The sequence below is a fragment of the Cnephaeus nilssonii genome (assembly GCF_951640355.1).
Source record: "Cnephaeus nilssonii genome assembly, chromosome: 20".
In the NCBI taxonomy this organism is placed as follows: domain Eukaryota; kingdom Metazoa; phylum Chordata; class Mammalia; order Chiroptera; family Vespertilionidae; genus Cnephaeus; species Cnephaeus nilssonii.
In genome coordinates, this window is record NC_137091.1 from 35,978,525 (window position 1) to 35,996,993 (window position 18,469).

The following is an 18,469-nucleotide window of genomic DNA, read 5'->3' on the forward strand; positions in this document are numbered from 1 at the left end:
CTGATGGTTATTCCCCGCTCTGATCCCCAGGTTCCAGAAAAACAACTTTTCCCTGCAGTCTCTTAGGCTGTCCCCAGTTGGGTGATCCTATGTATTGGGCTTAGTAATCAGAAGCAAGGATTTAAAGAGGAAAAAGAAAAAAGAAAAAAGAGCCAGCGTAAGTGTGCGAACTCCAGGGCTGTGCACAAGTCTGTGCAGTCTTTCCTCCCCCCTTGGGTTTAAGCAGCTGGCACACTTTTAAAATTTTTAGGCTGTCCTTTTGTGTCAAATCAAAATGGGTTGCTTTTTAGAGATCCTGTTAGCATAGGATCCTAATAGCTTCTGTTAGCAGCTCTGAGGACCCCCTTCCACATTCATGGGTCACGCCAGCCCCAATAGCCACAGATTTTTCTAGGCACAGACTTCCCCTGGTCCTCCAGCTCCCACAGTGCGTGCATTTCTCTCTCCTGCCGGGACCAGAGACCTCACCTTATCCCAGGCGAAACCTGAACTTTCCGTGGTGGAGTGTAGAGCTCCTCTGAATCTGCGTGTTTTCGCCAATTGGGGATCAGTGTTCTCGGGTTTGCAGCTGTTGGGTGGGTGCCGTAGTTGTAGATTTTCAGGCTTCCTATAACATCCACTTCCTCCTTCAAGATGGCGCAGTCTCCGCATCCGAGCCAGTCACTCTGGGAGGGAACCCAGCAGCAGTGGGGGCTGCCCGGTTAGGGGAGCCCCGTCCAGCAGTCCCCAACCATCTCCTGGAGTATAGCTGTCCCTCAACTCACCAACACTCCCCGGGCGATCCTCAGCTGTTCTTTCTATCTGCTCTGGGACAAGGCTCGAGACCTGTCTGTCTATTCTGCCGCCATTTTTTTCCTCTATATTATTTTCATATACATTTTACTAATTTTCTTTCATCTCTGACACTTCTATTATAGAGAAAGGGCAAATAGCAATATTAAAATATTTCCTCTAATTAATTCCCTTTTATTGTGCATGAATTTCATGTACTGGGCCACTAGTCAATTATAAACAATCATCCATTACAAATCCAATGGGAGGTATGGACCCTGGCACATATGCATTCCCTTTGCCTTGTCAATCATTTGTACCTGAGTTAATACTATAAGAAAAAGTACTGTATTAGGAGTCTGTTAGTGAAGAGTGCTGCGTCATTTGTCTGATCCTACAACCCTATAAATGCACTTATAATAAATTCATTATATTCTGTGGAGTTGCCATTTCCTGGTACCAAAATATGTGTATTAGTTTTCTGTGGCTGCCATAACAAAGCACCACAAGTTTAGTAGTTAAATCTGCCAACTATTGTGTATTTTTTTTAAAAAAAATTATAGTATATATTTTAAAAAGTAGTATATATTTATAAAGTTAAATTTGACATACTTAGTTTTAAGTGGAAAAGCTAAAAATTAAAACAGAAAAATCATACAAAGAACAATTTGCCACTTCTTTGAATTTTTGCAGGAACACTTCAAGTAAGACAATTGTTAAAAATATATATTTGTATTGGTTGTAGAGAGGAAAGGAGAGGGAGAGTGATAGAAACATCAATGATGAGAATCATTCATTGGCTGCCTCCTGCACCCCTAACTGCCCTCCCCTGCAGGCTTGATTGCCCTCAACTGCCCTCCCTTGCAGGCCTGGTCCCTCCCAACTTCCCTCCTCTGCTGGCCGTCTTGTGTCTACATGGGGGCAGCCATGTTGTGTGTTTGAGTGATGATCAATTTGCATATTAATCTTTTACTAGATAGGACAGGAATTATATTATATATAGCATTATTTATACATATTTACTGTAACTGTGTCTTCTGTAATAACTATACTCCCAAATTTTACTCACCTATGTTCCTTCTTAACCTCCCTGTCTGTAGTATGAATTCTTTGATGTTGGATTAGGTGTAAACTATGCCTAAAATTACTCCTTTAATCATGACAACTATAGGATTCCCTCCAAAAGCATTGTGTAAGGTTTCAGCCACAACTAAAGATCTTTCTATATTAATGACATTCATATATTCTTGACTAACATTCTCACAATTATAAGAATTTGATTTAATAGGAATTCTCCAGTTGAATGATTGCTAAAAACCTTTCTCCACATTGATTACAATCAGAGCTGATACTTTCCAAAGTGAACCATTTCATGTTGAGAAAGGTCTGAGATGTTTGACAGTGTTTATCATAAATTGAAAAAGCTTACATATCCCTTTGGATGGAGTAATTCCCGTCTTAATGTAAAATCAACAGAAATACCTATACACATGCACAAAGAAATATACAATTAATACTTATAATAGTAACTTTATTATAACACAAAATTATAAAAAATACAAATAACTATCAAGAGGATAAACATCAGAATATTCTTAAAGTGGAATACTATACAAAATGAATATGAAAACACTACTGCCACATACAATAATGTATGAATCTTCAGAATGTTGAGTGAAAAAAGACACAAAAGAATTCATGATGCATGATAAAATTAGGTAAAGACATGCAAAAACTACTTCATGATGTTACAAGCCAGGGAAGTGATAATCGTTGGAGAAGTAATAACTATGGGATTTTCTTTTCACTGAATGCAATGAGAAATATAGTTCATATTTCATTTCTCTTATGGAGACTAATGCTTATAGCCATTTAAAAATCTTGCCTCTCCATGTGTAAGTTTTTAAAAAGTAAATTGAGTCAGCAGAACTTGAAAACAAAAATTAGATTCATTGCTGATAGAGTTCAGTAACAATAATCATACCTATTTTTATGCTAGTAAGCAGTAAAAAAGTTACACTGTATGATACTTTAAATTAATAACATCTGTGATTAAAATGACATTAGCATTATTTTAAAAACTAAAGTTTTACAATAACTTGGGAAGGAAGGTTTCCCAAAGAAATCACATTTTATTGCATGTCCATTTTTTCTCCCTTGTGAGTTTTCTGATGGACAATGAGGTTTCTCTTATAACTAAAGGACTTACCACACTCATTACAAATATAAGGTTTCTCCCCTGTGTGAGTTCTCTGATGTACAATGAGATTTGTCTTCTGGCGGAAGCACTTTTCACATTCATTGCATTTGTATGGTTTCTCTCCTGTATGAGTTCTTTGATGATGAATGAGATAGGACTTCCTACTAAAGGCTTTCCCACACTGAGAACATTCATAGGATTTCTGACCTGTATGTATTTTGTGATGTACAGTGAGGGTTGCTTTCTGGCGAAAGGACTTCCCACATTCATTACAAACATAGGGTTTTTCCCCTGTATGGATTCTCTGATGTAGATTGAGGTTTGTCTTTTGACTGAAGGATTTCCCACATTCATTACATTCATATGGTTTCTCTCCTGTGTGAGTTCTGTGATGATCAATGAGGTATGACTTCATTCTAAAGGCCTTCCCACAATGAGGGCATTCATAAGATTTTTCCCCAGTATGTGTTCTCTGATGTGATACAAGGGTTGTCTTCTGGCGGAAGGACTTTTCACATTCATTACAAATATAGGGTTTCTCCTTATTATGAGTTTTCTCATGAAGAGCAAGAGTTGTCTTCTGGGAAAAGGATTTCCCACATTCATTACAAATATAAGGCTTTTCCCCTGTATGAGTTCTCTGATGTACAGTAAGGTTTGCTTTCTGGTGAAATGACTTCCCACATTCAACACAAATATAAGGCTTCTCACCTGTATGAATTCTCTGATGTAGAGAGAGTGTTGTCTTCTGGCGGAAAGACTTCCCACAGTCATTACACTCATACGGTTTCTCTCCTGTATGAGTTCTCTGATGACGGATGAGATGTGACTTCAATCTGAAAGCATTCCTACACTGTAGACATTCATATGATTTCTCCCCTGTATGTGTTCTTTGATGATCAGTGAGAGCTGTCTTTAGACGAAAGGACTTACCACATTCATTACAAACAAAGGGTTTCTCTCCTGTGTGTGTTCTCTGATGATCAGTGAGATATGACTTTCTTCTAAATGAACTTCCACACTGATGACATTGATAGGGTTTTTCCTCTGTGTGAATTCCCTGATGCAGAATCAATACTGACTTCCTGCAGAAAGACTTTCCACATTCAGTGCAAATATGTTTTTTTTCAATATTAGTTGCTCTTCTCCTTTTATTATATTCCGATGTGTTTTCTTTTATGTATGTTCTCTGATATGTAAGTAAGCTTCCTTTTTTAAGCAATAATTTCTCGCAGTCATTATATCCAAATGACTGAGCTTGAGTTTCCATCTTATGATATTGCATACAAACTTCATTATGACTGATAGCCCTACCATTTTGATTATGGGATTTGACTCCATAGTGAGCTGTCTCTGATTTAGCACTAAAGAGTGACTTCTCATATCCATCATACTCACTATGCCTCTTTCTTGCAGGATTTATATCACTGATGATTAATTCTGATACATTTTTTAAAATCTTTCCATGATGGTTATATTCAGGAATTAGATTTTTTGAATTTATAGGGTTTTTGCTTAAAGTAAATGTGTTGTCATATGCATTATTGTTCTCCTTAATCAGTTTTTTGTGACTGATGAATACAACTGATCTAGAATACTTATGTTGGTGTTCCTTGAATTTCACTAAAATGTCTTCAGCTTTCCAGTTTTTTTCTAGAAAAGAATATAATTAATAATAACTTGTGAATGTTCACACATTTGCTATGAAAAGGAATTGAACTAGGGTCTATTATGTGAGGCAAAAGAAGACCTCAGACAAATTACTCACTGCATGGGACACAAAAGCTAAATAAAACATCTGCTTCAGTGTGGAAAAGAATAAAAAAATAAGCAATGGATGCTAATAACTTTTCCACTTTGCACTAGAACATCATACATAAAGTTGACCAAACATAAGAAGCAGTGAAGAGAAGACAAAAATGGTGGAAGAGGAAATGATGTTTTGATAGGTAGATTCATAGGCAATAAAGTGAAACTATCAAGGGCATTGAGCTTTAATGGACAAGATTAGTAGAAAAGCTTATTCAGGGAAAATATTAGAAAAAGGATTACTTTGGGAGGACACAGATCAGAGGCTATACTTTTATTTATCACTTTTGGATTGCAAGGTAAAACACTTCCAGTTGTTCTACCACTCCTGTCCTTGTAGCCATCAATAGTTAATTAATAATTCTAAGCATCAATTAATTTCCTAGTGTTTAGAAAAACTATCCTATAGTCTAGGTCTAATTCTCCATATAGCTGAGAATCATTTTCTATTCTGAAAAACAAAAAACAAACAAACACAAAAAACTAAGAGAACACAACAGGAAATTTAAAACAGACTAGGGTTATACTGGTGTATTCAGATTGCTGTTACTACCAATTCTTTCAGAATTGTACAATAAAAAAAACCTCTCATAACCACCAATTATAAAAATTCCTCTTTTCAATTGCTGACTTACTTTTTCAGGTTTAAAGAAAGACTGATCAAGTCTTTCCCCTATTTACAGTAACATTCCCAACTCCAGATGAGATTGTTCTTCTGGTTCTAGGTTGTTCTTTAACTTTCACCTTCATTTCTCTGATAAGGTTAGAGCTATATTTGACTTCTATTACTTTGCAATCATCCAAATCTAGTGGGGCAATGCTAAACCTAGGCTCAAAAATATTTTTCTGCCTTGAGTCCATTACCATCAATACTAACATACAAGGAATTTATTCTGTAAATAAAACTTTACATCCCTTATAATCACTTTATATTCAAACAAGTTTTAAGAGTTGTTCCTATATCTGACAAATCTCAGCCATAAAAAGTTTACATTGATTTTATGTGTCATAGGTAGTGTTTGGTAGAAATAAAACATTTCAGTTAGAATGTATACTGCCATGGCCTAAACAGGTATATCCTGAAAGGAACTTATAAGTACAGGTAGTCCTCGGGTTATGTCGGACTCAATGTACATTGTTTCGTGGTTACGTCACCATCTCCCATCCTACCTAATAAAATAGTAATATGCAAATTAACCACACCTTCGCTACGCCCAAGCCACGCCCACCAGCCAATCAGGGCGAATATGCAAATTACCCAACGAAGATGGCGGTTAATTTGCATACGCTGAGGGAGGGAGGAGTGAAGACTGAAGACAACTTAGAAGGAAGAGAGAAAAAAAGCGGAAAGCAAGGTGGCTGCCAGAGGGAAAGCCCGGGTGGGGCGGAGCGGGGTGTGCGGCAGTGGCGCGCGGGTGCAGGCACGGCAGCTGCAATCGCAGCGGCAGCAGCAGCGCACACAGCCGCAGCAGCCGCTTGCAGGATTCTTCCTGCAAATGGGCTACTAGTTTATTTATAAAAAAGAAAGTTCCGTCATTTCGACGTATGTACATGTGTGCTTTATGTTTTTCATTATTTATTAACCACAAGTAAAGGTCAGGAATTGTTATCTTTCTTTTAAATTTTTTTACTGTTTCACTTCATTACTGCTGTGTATGTGCTCCATGTGAGTGACTTAGGTGCTTATGTAGTTGGGTTCCGACTTACGACGAAAATTGCGTTATGTCGCACTGTAGGAACGGATCTCTGACATAACCCGAGGACCTACTGTACATGCTTTCTGAATGAGGGAAACAAGTTATCTCCCCTGTATAGCTCCACAAACAGTTCATGAAGAAAGTATTAAATACATAACATGTTATATACTACAGCAAATTCTGAAACAAGGGATCTTATCTTTGAGGGAAAGAATTCTTAAGCATCAACCATGTACAATCAGATATTACACTATATAATCATATCCAACTACTATATATGTCATAATTCATAAGTAGCAAGGGAATTCACAGAAAAAACACAACAGTGGATATGAAGAGTAGTCAAGCAGTAATTCATGGAGAAGAAATCTCATGACTGAACCATAAGATACACAGTTTGTGAAAGTGAGAAAACAAGACAATGAAAAACACAGATATGACAAATCCTACATTGTTGGGAAAAAGTTAATAGACTGGATTAAGTGGAAATTAGGAAGAGTTTCTAAGAGAGAAATAAATTTGAAAAGAACAGATTAAGACTTATTATGTTAGTCCTTGAATAATTAAGAATTTCAATTTCATATAAAAAACAAATAATAAGTAACAAGTGATAGATATCTTGTCACCAACTTCATAACCACTTAAACATTTCTTTTCCTCTAGTTTCATCTGCCTGAGAGTCAGAAACTCACCTAAGTAGGTCTGACCTGTCAACGATGTCCATGGCTCTTCTCCTCGTTCCAACTTCAGGATCACATCAGGCTTGGTCATGTGACACCCTGATAAGGAAAGATTTGGATTAAGTTGCTTAAGGTTCAATATACTTGGAAAAACTAGTAAGGTTTTTTTCAATACTGCATATTAAGATACACCTTTGTGTAACAGTAAACTTAACACCTTGTACCGTGCAAGTGAAAGATACAATCATTCTTTCTATTGACCACAAAGGAATTATCACCTGTTATCTCTGAAATTCAAGATCACACATACTTTAGGCACTTTGAAAACAAATACATGCTACTTAAAGTGTCAGAAAGGTTTTCTTACCCACAGAAATGAGGTGGCAATAGTTTTCCAACATCACATCCATGTATAGCGTCTTCTGAGCAGGATCCAGGTGCTGCCATTCCTCCTGTGTGAAGTCCACAGTCACATCATTGAATGACACTAATCCCTGCAATGGATAGAAACTGTGATCACAACAAGTTGACTACATATTAGGCACTAGTTTTGATACTGTTTTTCTTTGTGGCATTCATAAGAAAACTTGTAAGAAAGCCTATCATTTTTGTGATTTACATTGTGAGGAAAACAAAATCAAAGTATAAGTACCTGCCACCAAATTTATTTAATAACTCATTTTAAACTATTTACTGTGAAGTCACTTTGTACTTCACTGGGATGCATTTGCTCACTGGGATGCCAAGACATACAAAACAACTCAGCCAGTATGGCTCAGTGGTTGAGCATTGACCCATGAACCAATAGGACACTGGTTCGATTCCTGGTCAGGGCACATGCCCGGGTTGTGGGCTTTATCCCCAATAGGGGGCATACAGGAGCTCTCTCTCTAAAAATCAATAAAAACATACTAAAAAGAAGACATACAAAACACTGTCCCTGCTTATAAGATGTTACAGCCTCAAAACTTGTAACATATACCTTCAAAAAAGTATATGTAAACACAAACCTGCAAGGTATTACAAGTAGTACAACAGAAGTCTGTATAAGACGCAGTATGTCATAACAGCAGAACAATTTTCTCAGCCTTCAATGAAGAGGTTAATTTTCCCCCCTTCAAGATTACTGTAATGTGCAAGAAGAATATGGTTTTAAAATGTATGGGAGTAACTTCTGGCATGAAGGGATCATAGAGTGAAATGGCCAGGAAAACAATCTCTCAGATCTTATATAATAAAAGACTGTTCGGTCGACCCTTTGACCAGGTGCTATGATGCGCATTGACCACCTGGGGGCAGATGCTCCCACCGGTAGGTTAGTTTGCTGCTGGGGTCCGGCCAATCGGGATTGGGGAGACAGGTTGGACACGCCCTGGAGCCCTCCTATGGTCCCTCCCCAGCCAGCCAACCTCCTGAGGTCCCTCCCTGGCTTTCTCTTAAGGTAGAAAATCCAAGAGTACTTCCTCAAAGGTGGCATAGAATAGAACTGGATGGCAGACAAGCTGGAGATTTAGGGATAAATTCTGAAAGTAAGAGAACTATAGAACAGATGAGACCTAAAATCTGAATCTAAACTCTGCCAGAACTCTAGATTGAGTTAAACTAAGCAATTGTATAGATCACAGAGGGCTTAGGAAAAGCAGACATAAAGATATCAGAAAAGAGTTTTAAAAAATAAAAGTGCTCCTAATGAGATTGAGATTTCTGTATTTTTGATTACTAGAATTTCACAACTTGCTGATAGCTCAAAGAGAAGAAAAAGTAACTCTTACAGGCTCAGGTTTTAGAAATTGAGGCTGACAAAACAGTAGGATAGTATAAAGGGTAAAACCCTGGGAAAAAGAAAACAGTAGAAAGTAAGCCCCCAAATCTATGTATAAGCACTCATCAATTCATTGCCTGAGAGCTAAAGAACATGAGGAGAAGGAGAACCTACCTCTCCTTAGGGGGCCAAGGTAAAAAGCAGTAGCTGGAGTTTAAAAAACTAAGCTAATATATAAGCTGCTTCATACTTGAAGTGGAAATTGAGGATGGGGGCCGGGGGGGCACAGTAGGGCAAAATATGAAGCTTGAATCCAACTAAGTGAATAGTCTGCTAGAAAAAACACACAGTAATCATTAGAACAATAGATATAACTGATTTTGAATTACTGTAACTAAATATTCACAAAGCCCAAGTTTTTAGCAAAAATTACTGGACATGCAAAGAAAACAAAACAAAAATAAAGAAGGAAGAAAATGACCCATATTCAGAAAAAGAGAGTCAGAGTACGGTAACTAAGTAATTAGTGGGCTATTATATTGTATTTTGCCCAAAAAGGCTTCAAAGTATCTGTCCTAAATGTTTCAAAGAAGTAATGGAAAACTTGGCACGGAGTGCCAGAATCCTATATAATGAAGAGCTAATATGCTAATTAGAACGAACAGCAGAATGAACGTCCGGACAACCTTCCAGATGACCGCCTGGACGACCTTCCGGACGAAGCCAGGGCTGCGAGGGCCGAGTCCCTTGCACGAATTTTGTGCATCGGGCCTCTAGTATAAACTATAAAAAAGTACCAAATAAAATACTAGAATTAAAAGTACAATAACTCATATGAAAAATTCACCACATAGACTCAATAGCAGACCAGAAATAGAAAAAAGAATCAGCAACTTTGTAAACAGGTCAATAGAAAGTAAGCAATATGAATAGAAAGAATAAAGAATAAGGAAAAATTAATAGAATCAGAGACCTGTGGGTCAATTTCAAAATAACCCAACACAGATGTAATTAGTGTGCCAGAAAGAGAAAAAAAAAAGAGCTTGAAAAAATTTTAAGTAATAATGGCCTAGCACATTCATTGTTAGCAAAAACTTTAGCTTACATACCAAATAGCATAATGAATCTCAAAAGGACAAAAATCAAAGAAAACCACACCCTGGAAAACCCTAATCAAATTGTTAAAAGTCAAAGATAACGTCAACCAATAATATTTTCAGCAAAATTACCTATTAAAAATAAAGACAACATAAAGCTCTTGTCAGATAAAATCTGAGAGAATTCATCACTAGCAATACTGAACCACGTAAAGGAAGTTTTTCAGATTAAAGATAAAAAATGTCACCCAATGTTAACTAAGATCTTTAGGAAGAAATGAAGAGGATGAAAAAAAATTATATATGAAAGACTATAAATATTAATTTCTTTCCTTCTTTAAAAGACATGATTGTGTTAAGCAGGTGTTGGTGAACATTTTCTGTTCTTTTAGCATAAAAGGAACCATAACAGTATGTAAAATGAATGAGTAAAGTTGTGTTTCAATAAAATTTCATGTATGGACACTAAATCTGAATTTCATAAAACTTTCATAGAACAGAAATATTTTACTTTTGCATTTTTCAAACATTTGTGAACTATAAAAACCATTCCTAACTCACAGTTTGTACAAAGGCAGATATCAGTTTGGATTTGGCTTGTGGGTTGTAGGTCGTTGATTTAAAATAAGCATTCAAAAACCATATTTTTTTTACAAACATAAATATCCCATACATGGCAAAACCAAAACCCAAACCCAAAAAACAAAAGATGGGTACGTCAGGAAACATATCTATAATGTTGTAAGATTGATGTATATTCCTTTAGTAATTCAGTATTATCTCTAAGTAAATCATAATGAGTTAAAGATGTATGCTGTGCCTGGCTGGTGTGGCTCAGTGGTTGAGCATCGATCTATGAACCATGGGGTTGTGGGCTCAATCTCCAGTAGGAGATGTGCAAGAGGCAGCCGATCAATGATTCTCTCTCATCATTGATGTTTCTATCTTTCCCTCTCCCTTCCTCTCTGAAATAAGTAAAAAAATATTTTAAAAAAAGATGCATGTTGTATTCCTTAAAGCAATAACAAAATAATATAGCGGTATGCCGAAACCTGTTTGGCTCAGTGGATAGAGCGTCGGCCTGTGGACAGAGAGGTCCCGGGTTTGATTCCGGTCATGGGCATGTACCTTGGTTGCGGGCACATCCCCAGTAGGGGGTGTGCAGGAGGCGGCTGATCGATGTTTCTCTCTCATCGATGTTTCTAACTCTCTAACCCTCTCTCTTCCTCTCTGTAAAAAATCAATAAAATATGTTAAAAAAAATAATAATACAGCAGTAACTAAAATATCAATAGATAAATAAAAATATATTATTAAAATGTATTTGACTGACACAAAATAAAAGAGAATTAGAAAAAGATGAACAAAAACATGTTAGAAGAAACCTTAATGAATATTATGAATTTTAAGACATCAATCAAAGGCTACATACTTTATCATTTCAACTATACAAGGCAAAGGCAAATTTATTGAGACAGTAAAAAGATTAGAGGATGCCCGAGATTAGAGGAGAGGAAGTGATGAATAGGTAGAGCACAGAAGATTTTTAGGGCAGTAAAACTGTTCTGTATAATACTATAATGGTGGATATATGTCATCATACATTTCTCAAAATGTATAGAACACACAACACCAAGAATGAACACTAATGTAAACTATGAACTTTGGGAGGTAATGATGTGTGTGGGTTTCTTGACTGTAACAAGGTACCACTCTGGTGGAAGATGTTGATAGTGGGAGAGATTATGCATGTGTGGGGTAGGGGGTAAATTGAGACTCTCTTCTCATTTGTACTGTGAGCATCATTAGAGTAACAGTAGTGGATTGTGAATAGGAACAGAGGACTGCAAAGAGAAGAGAACCAATACAGAATCTGGGCAACACCAGTATTTACTAGATCCACATAAAAAGATAAATGTTCTGAAAGAAAACACCAAGACTATTCTCTTTGAAACCAAGGGCAGAATATTTCAAGAGTTACAATTCCAGTTCAGTAGGTGACCTAATCACATACAATTACCTCTAATGCATCTGCATATAGAAATAGAAGAAATTTTAAAATAGAAATAAATCTATAACACCATTAGCATCCTGGGGGAGTATTATTGGCAGGCCACACATTTTAGGAATTGTTAGCAGCCATAAGCAAACTTTAAGAATCAAACAGCAGAAATACAGGAGTCTCAATTCTGTGTATAATTTGTCAAGCACAGATTCTCAAAGCCTCAAGATAGGATTTCCTGTCATTTAATAATCGCAATCAATTCCATATCCATCTTGACTGTCTTATCTAAGCAAGACAGGTTGTGCAGTAATATATTCTCATTTATTTACTTGAGGCCCAGTGCACAAAATTCATGCATGGGTGCAGTCCCTAGGCCTGGAAGGCAATCGAAGCGTGAGTGTCTGGCGTGGAAGGGCAGGTCCCAGCTGACCTCTGAGCCCTGGGCAGCACCTGGTCCCTCAGGCCTCCATGCACCCCCCTCTGCCTGAGTATAATATACCCAAGTATATTTTGTCCATTGCTTTTTAGAGAGAATGGAAGGGAGGGAGGAAAGGAGGAAGAGAGGAAGGAGGGAGATAAGGAGAGGGAGAGAGAGAGAAACATCAATGTGAGATACACAGATTGGCTGCCTTCTGCATGTTCTCCAGCCCAGGTGCTCTCTGACCTGGGCCGGGATAGAACCTACAACCCAGGTATGTGTCCTTGACCAGGAATCAAACTCATGACCTTTGGCATGTGGGCAATACTCTATCCATTTAGCAACCCTGGCAAGGGTTATTCTCCTTTAATTTGAGGAATTGCATTGTAGTTCCAGCAATACTTCTGGGTGAAGACTGAGAAAGATGTTGAATGATATACCCTCCTAATGTGTAAACACTGGTTAAAATTAGAAGGAGCACTTGTAGAAGATAAATGTTTATCTGGCCAATATGGAAAGAAATGAGAACCACTTCTCTTAAGGGAAAGATAGGCAGAAGGATTTAAAACAAAACAAACAAAAAAACCCCACAAAGGCTCAAATATCCTTCAAAAACAAAACAAAAAACTATTTCACAGAGAAACCATCATCTCACCTGAGCCATGGTTTTCAGATTTGCAAGAGGCAACCAGTCTTCCTTTGGGATCCTCTTTGGAAAAGGGGTGCTTCCTAAGAAGGCAAAGCCAAGATGAAAAGATGCCATGTTTCACCACACACATACTTACAGCTCTCTTATGACTCAAATTAAAATTGCCTCCATTTCCCTTGTTTTGGCCCTTGTCAACTCAGAACATCCCACATAAACAGTATGGGAGGCGGGGGGATGAGCTAGACAACTCTTTTTTTAAAATCATATATTTTATTGATTTTTTACAGAGAGGAAGAGAGAGGGATAGAGAGCTAGAAACATCAATGAGAGAGAAACATCGATCAGCTGCCTCTTGCACACCCCCTACTGGGGATGTGCCTGCAACTAAGGTACATGCCCTTGACCGGAATCGAACCTGGGACCTTTCAGTCCGCAGGCCGATGCTCTATCCACTGAGCCAAACCGGTTTCGGCTAGACAACTCTTATTTTACCCCCAAAGTCAGAGATACAGGCTATTGGGACAACAGGCTAAATTTTGGGAAAGCTCCCCTCCCCTCCAGCACCGTCTTTTCTTGCTTAAGTAGCTTACTGAATATTAACTACTTCCAAGCTGCTCTCCAGTAAGGCTCTACCATTTATACCAGTGATGGCGAACCTATGACACGCATGTCAGCACTGACACGCGTAGCCATTTCTGATGACATGCGGCCGCCGCATGCCGAGGATGAAACATTTGCTGCTCCTGAGGATGAAACATTTGCGACTAGTCTTGGAGTTAGTTTTTTCCTTAAAGTGACACACTACCCGAGTTATGCTCAGTTTTTTGGCGAAGTTTGACACACCAAGCTCAAAAGGTTGCCCATCACTGATTTATACTGTCACCAGCAATATATGAGAATATGTCTCCCCTGATGAATACTGCTGATATGAACTTCTTAATGCTTGCCTATCTAACAGATATAAATTGTGCTTCTAGTTTTTATTTTTCTTATTATGAGAGAAGGTTAAGATTCTTTTCATAAGTTTAAAACCATCTTTAGTTTCTTCTCTCTTAAAATTCTTTCGCTTTTCTATTAGGTCATTTTTATTTTCTAGATTGATATTAGATCTCTTTTAAAGGAAGGAAATTAATCCTGTATTTACTTAAAGTAATTTTTTATACTTTCTCACTTGACTTTGTTTTTCCCACACAAAAATAACTTAAAAAGAAGAAAAAAAAAAGACTATGGACCATTTGGTTATATAATAACCTGTATTTCCTCCACTCACTGAAACTGCCATCTTTATCATATACTTTATTGCTTTTATGTATGTGACTAGATCTGGACTTTATACTTAGTTCCACTGATGTGTTCATAATTGCCAAGATCACTCTGCAGTTATTACAGTTTTAAAACACATTTAAATACGTCCCCCTTCATTATTTTTCTCTTTCAGAATTTCTGGCTTGTTCATATTCTCCTAAGAACTTTAGAAAGTTCAAAATTTTATTGAAATTTTAATGGAGCTGCATGAAATGTTTGGGAGTTTGGACATTTTATCATATTGTGTCTTCCTGTGCCTTTACTTGTCTTATTTTCCCTGATGCTACTGGGAACCAAAGTGATGAGAAAATGTGCGGGGAACTTGTACATGTTTCCAGGATTTAGGAGGGCAAAGTGACTAACGTGGCTAATTCTCACCTGAGCTCTAGATAAGGAACCCATGCATGGAGCCTGCCTGCGCTGGCTTGGACCCTCCTATCCAAGAGGACTGACTGGAGAGACAAGCCCCACCAGAGCAGATGGGCCACTGCATATCCAGAGGAAAATAGTGGGGAGGCAGCTGAAGAAGTGGCTGTGCCCATGAGAAGAAAAGTATATCTGGAAGTTCCCAGCAGTGGGTTCTCCCAGAAGGTAAGAGATGACTTACACTAAATTATAAGATAAGAGGTACCAGCTTCTTCCTGTCCTGACTTCTGACTTCGCTTCCCTTTTCCAGCTTCCAATCCATTCTAAGTGGAGACTAACCACCTAGAAGGAGTAAAGAGGAGACAAAATAGAGGTTGAGGAATTAGAGAAGACATTGCAGGTTTCCAGCAGGAAGGACAGTTTTCTGCTTTTAAAACAAGTTTTGAAGTATTAACTTCTGCAATGAATATTTTACTTAGCTAAATGACTATTGTAAGATGGGACTGATGCTTAAATGTCCAACAGATTTTTTATTGTCTTCAGAATGACTGAAGAAATTATTAAATCTGCCCAGGAATTCATCCAGCAGCAGCAACAGCAGGAAGGGGGGAAAAACAAAACCCACCCAAATGGAAATTCTGAGAGCGTCAATTTTGGGTTCTACTCATCTATCTATCTATCTATCTATCTATCTATCTATCTATCTATCTATATAAAAGCCTGAGCCACCAATCTACAGCTCCACGGGTAGCTATGGTGCACACTGACCACTAGGGGGCAGAGGCTGGGAAGGGTAGGTTAGCTTGCTGCTGGGGTCCTGTGGATTGGGACTCAGCCAGACACTCCCTGGAGCCCTCCCATGGTCCCTACTCCCCAGATGATGGGGGTGTGGGGGATCCCGGATTGTGAGAGGGCGCAGGCCAGGCAGAGGGACCCCACCAGTGCACTAATTGGTGCAACCGGCCTCTAGTTTCAACATATTTGTCATTAGTCAATACTCGGGTTTCCCAATATACTATCCTGCCATCTGAAAATTATTTTAATTTTATCTCTTCTCTCCATTTTAAAAATCTCTATTTTTTTCCACTTGTTTAAATTCCCCAGAGTCAAATTCTACAGGCATATAAAATAACCAATATTCAGCCGAAACCGGTTTGGCTCAGTGGATAGAGCCATAAATTAATTTTGCCTATTTTTAGAACTTGGTAAGTAAAATCGTATAGTTCAATGCAACATTTTTAAACAAAAAACAATGTGCAGCAAGAGTCTTATTTTATTCCAAATGCCAAGTGATAGACCATCAGAACCATCTGTAGATGTTTTGAAATACATGCAATTATTCTTAAAGGGGATATGTATATCTGGTGCTGCTGATTTATAAAGGAGACATTAGACCATCATACTGAATGTGAGCCATTCCTGCCATTATGTTTTTGTTAGAAATGCATTTTCATAGTATACTTCATATGTAGCCTTTGTTTGTGCCTCGTATAAAATGAGTTCCTAAAAAGTTGGAAGAAACTGTGGAGAAAGAAACAATTCAAGTGAGAAATAAGAGTTCAGGCCGAAACCGGTTTGGCTCAGTGGATAGAGCTGGGCCTGCAGACTCAAGGGTCCCAGGTTCGATTCCGGTCAAGGGCATGTACTTTGGTTGCGGGCACATCCCCAGAGGGGTGTGTGCAAGAGGCAGCTGATCGATGTTTCTAACTCTCTATCCCTCTCTCTTCCTCTCTGTGAAAAATCAATAAAAATATATTAAAAAAAACCCACCAATATTCGGATAATCTAAACAATACATATTTAACTAATCATGCACCCAATTCTCAAGCGTTCCGTCTAGTTACACAATGAGCCACATTCATAGTAGCCGCGATCCGTGCACACAAAATACTTCAAAAAGTAGACGTACGTACAGTTAGAGCACCCACTACACTATCACAGACACGGCACGCATCATCTCAGGGAGCTCATCCCGTTACTTCTTCACAAAGCAGCAAAGCCTCACTCACAAACCCTTTACTGTCGTCTCTCCAAAATCGCACAGTCTGAGACACACATCGAGTCGCACCTATTTTAAAAGTCGGACAGAGACCCTCTCACTTTCACAACCAGTCGGTGTCACAACGTCACACCGAAGTAACACGTGCCCAAATACACACACGGACGGGCACACACACAAAAAAAAACACTGCACAAACGGAACGCCCGCGTGGGCCAGGCCGGGCTCCGAGAACTGGGGTTTCCTCAGAAGGGGGTGGGGGGTGACGGACACACACAGTTCCCGCCCACGCTGAGCTCAGACCCGCCTGGGGCTTCCCGTTCCCTCTCCGGCCTGGACCGCGGCCGGACGGGCTCCCGGCTCCCTCCTGGGCGTTCCCGGCCTTGGCTCCCGGCTCCTTCCTCTGCCTAGGTTCTCGCTTCCATTCTCGCTCTCTCTAGGGCCAGGGCTCGCGCTTTCCTTCCCGGCCTTCTCAGCCTAGGTTCCCGCTCCCTTTCCCGCTTTCCCCAGCCCGGGTTCCCTCAGCGATACCTGGGCCAGCCACCCCCCCGCCGCCTCCCAGCCCGCAGGCGCCACTGCCTCACCTCCGACCTCGAGCCAGCCGTCTGCGCCTGCGCACACCGCGCCCCTACCGCCCAGCAGACGCCGCCGCTCGCGCCTCAGCGCGCCTCCTGCACGTCGGGCCTTTCCAGCTTTGAACTACATTTCCCACCGGCCCCGCTGGATGCTTTGGAAAAGAACGTTGATCTCGGTTCATTGCTGGTGTCCCTCCAGGAGCCCTCAAATACCTCCTTCTCCTGGTGGTAACCTAGGAATCGGGGCCCGCCGGGCGCTCACGGTGTGTGCGCGCGGTACGGGGGTCGGGAAGGGTGCGGGATTGGTGTGTGTCTTTGTGTCTGCCCCCCCTCCCCCATGCGGGACTTTGGGAATGGCCGTAGTTGGCTGTCACGTGGAGTAGGTGGCAGGGTGGGGTTGGAGACCACCTATCCTAAGACGGTGCTGCCCTTACCTCGCGCCCTGCGAGAGGCTTTTGACTGGGATCCGTTCATTTCGCTTGTGTCACCGGGATGGAGCTTCATTTCTGCAGTTCTGGCTTTAACAGTTGGGACTGAGAAGTTCTGCTGAAGATCTCTCTGAGCGTGTATCTGCCCCTGAAAACGTGGAGGCTGTGTGTGTGTGTGTGTGTGTGTGTGTATGTGAATGGAGTGTCCCTACCAGGGGCCAATTTTAGCTTCTCTCCTTTGTTAGGATCTGTATTTCCGGGTTTCCTGCTGCTTCCTTTTCTCCCACTTCTCCCAGAATAATGAGGTAATCAATGTCTTTTTATTTGCCATCCACAAACTTTTGGGGTGGTTACACAGCAATAGGTAACTGAAATAGGTGTTTAACTCTCTGGTCTTTTTATTATCACCTTATATTGATATAATTATATTGGTCCACCTGTGTTGTAAAGTGACTTTTTTGCTGATAGTGTATCTTTAAAATATTCTATGTCCTGCATTATTTTCTACAACTTTGCATTTGCATATTACAAAGTTATTTTGTAATTTATTTAACCAATAACATTCCTGGGCAACTCTTTCTCTTTGCTGTCCAGCTCCAATGCCTTCACCAAACTTTACATTTCCTTCCAAGACCTTACGGGATGTGTGTGTGTGTGTGTGTGTGTGTGTGTGTGTGTGTGTGAGTGAGAGTGATGGGTTCCTGTCAT

The 18,469-nt window shown here is 39.6% G+C and overlaps 1 protein-coding gene across 4 annotated transcripts; it reads right to left on the bottom strand.

Moving 5' to 3' along the window:
- Positions 1 to 2,343: 2,343 nt before the first annotated feature.
- LOC307116009 (uncharacterized protein) lies at positions 2,344 to 17,371 on the bottom strand. Of its 4 annotated transcripts, none has more exons than XM_079799616.1 (6): positions 17,343 to 17,371; positions 15,001 to 15,101; positions 13,095 to 13,168; positions 7,525 to 7,651; positions 7,170 to 7,256; positions 2,344 to 4,624 (listed from the first exon to the last, which is right to left on the bottom strand). In XM_079799616.1, exons 3-6 carry the CDS (start codon positions 13,101 to 13,103, stop codon positions 2,904 to 2,906), a joined length of 1,944 nt encoding a protein of 647 aa, XP_079655742.1. In that variant the 5' UTR covers positions 13,104 to 13,168; positions 15,001 to 15,101; positions 17,343 to 17,371; the 3' UTR covers positions 2,344 to 2,903. The 4 variants fall into 4 exon arrangements, with proteins under 4 accessions (XP_079655742.1, XP_079655743.1, XP_079655744.1 ...); XM_079799617.1 differs by having other exon boundaries at positions 13,095 to 13,164; positions 17,343 to 17,347; XM_079799618.1 differs by lacking the exon at positions 13,095 to 13,168 and having other exon boundaries at positions 17,343 to 17,353.
- Positions 17,372 to 18,469: the final 1,098 nt, after the last annotated feature.

Coding starts and splice junctions, on each gene's coding strand:
- LOC307116009 (XM_079799616.1), bottom strand. Junction 7,257..7,524: donor TTGCCACCTCATTTCTGTGG/GTAAGAAAACCT, acceptor TTTCCTTATCAG/GGTGTCACATGACCAAGCCT. Junction 4,625..7,169: donor GACAGGTCAGACCTACTTAG/GTGAGTTTCTGA, acceptor ATTCTTTTCTAG/AAAAAAACTGGAAAGCTGAA.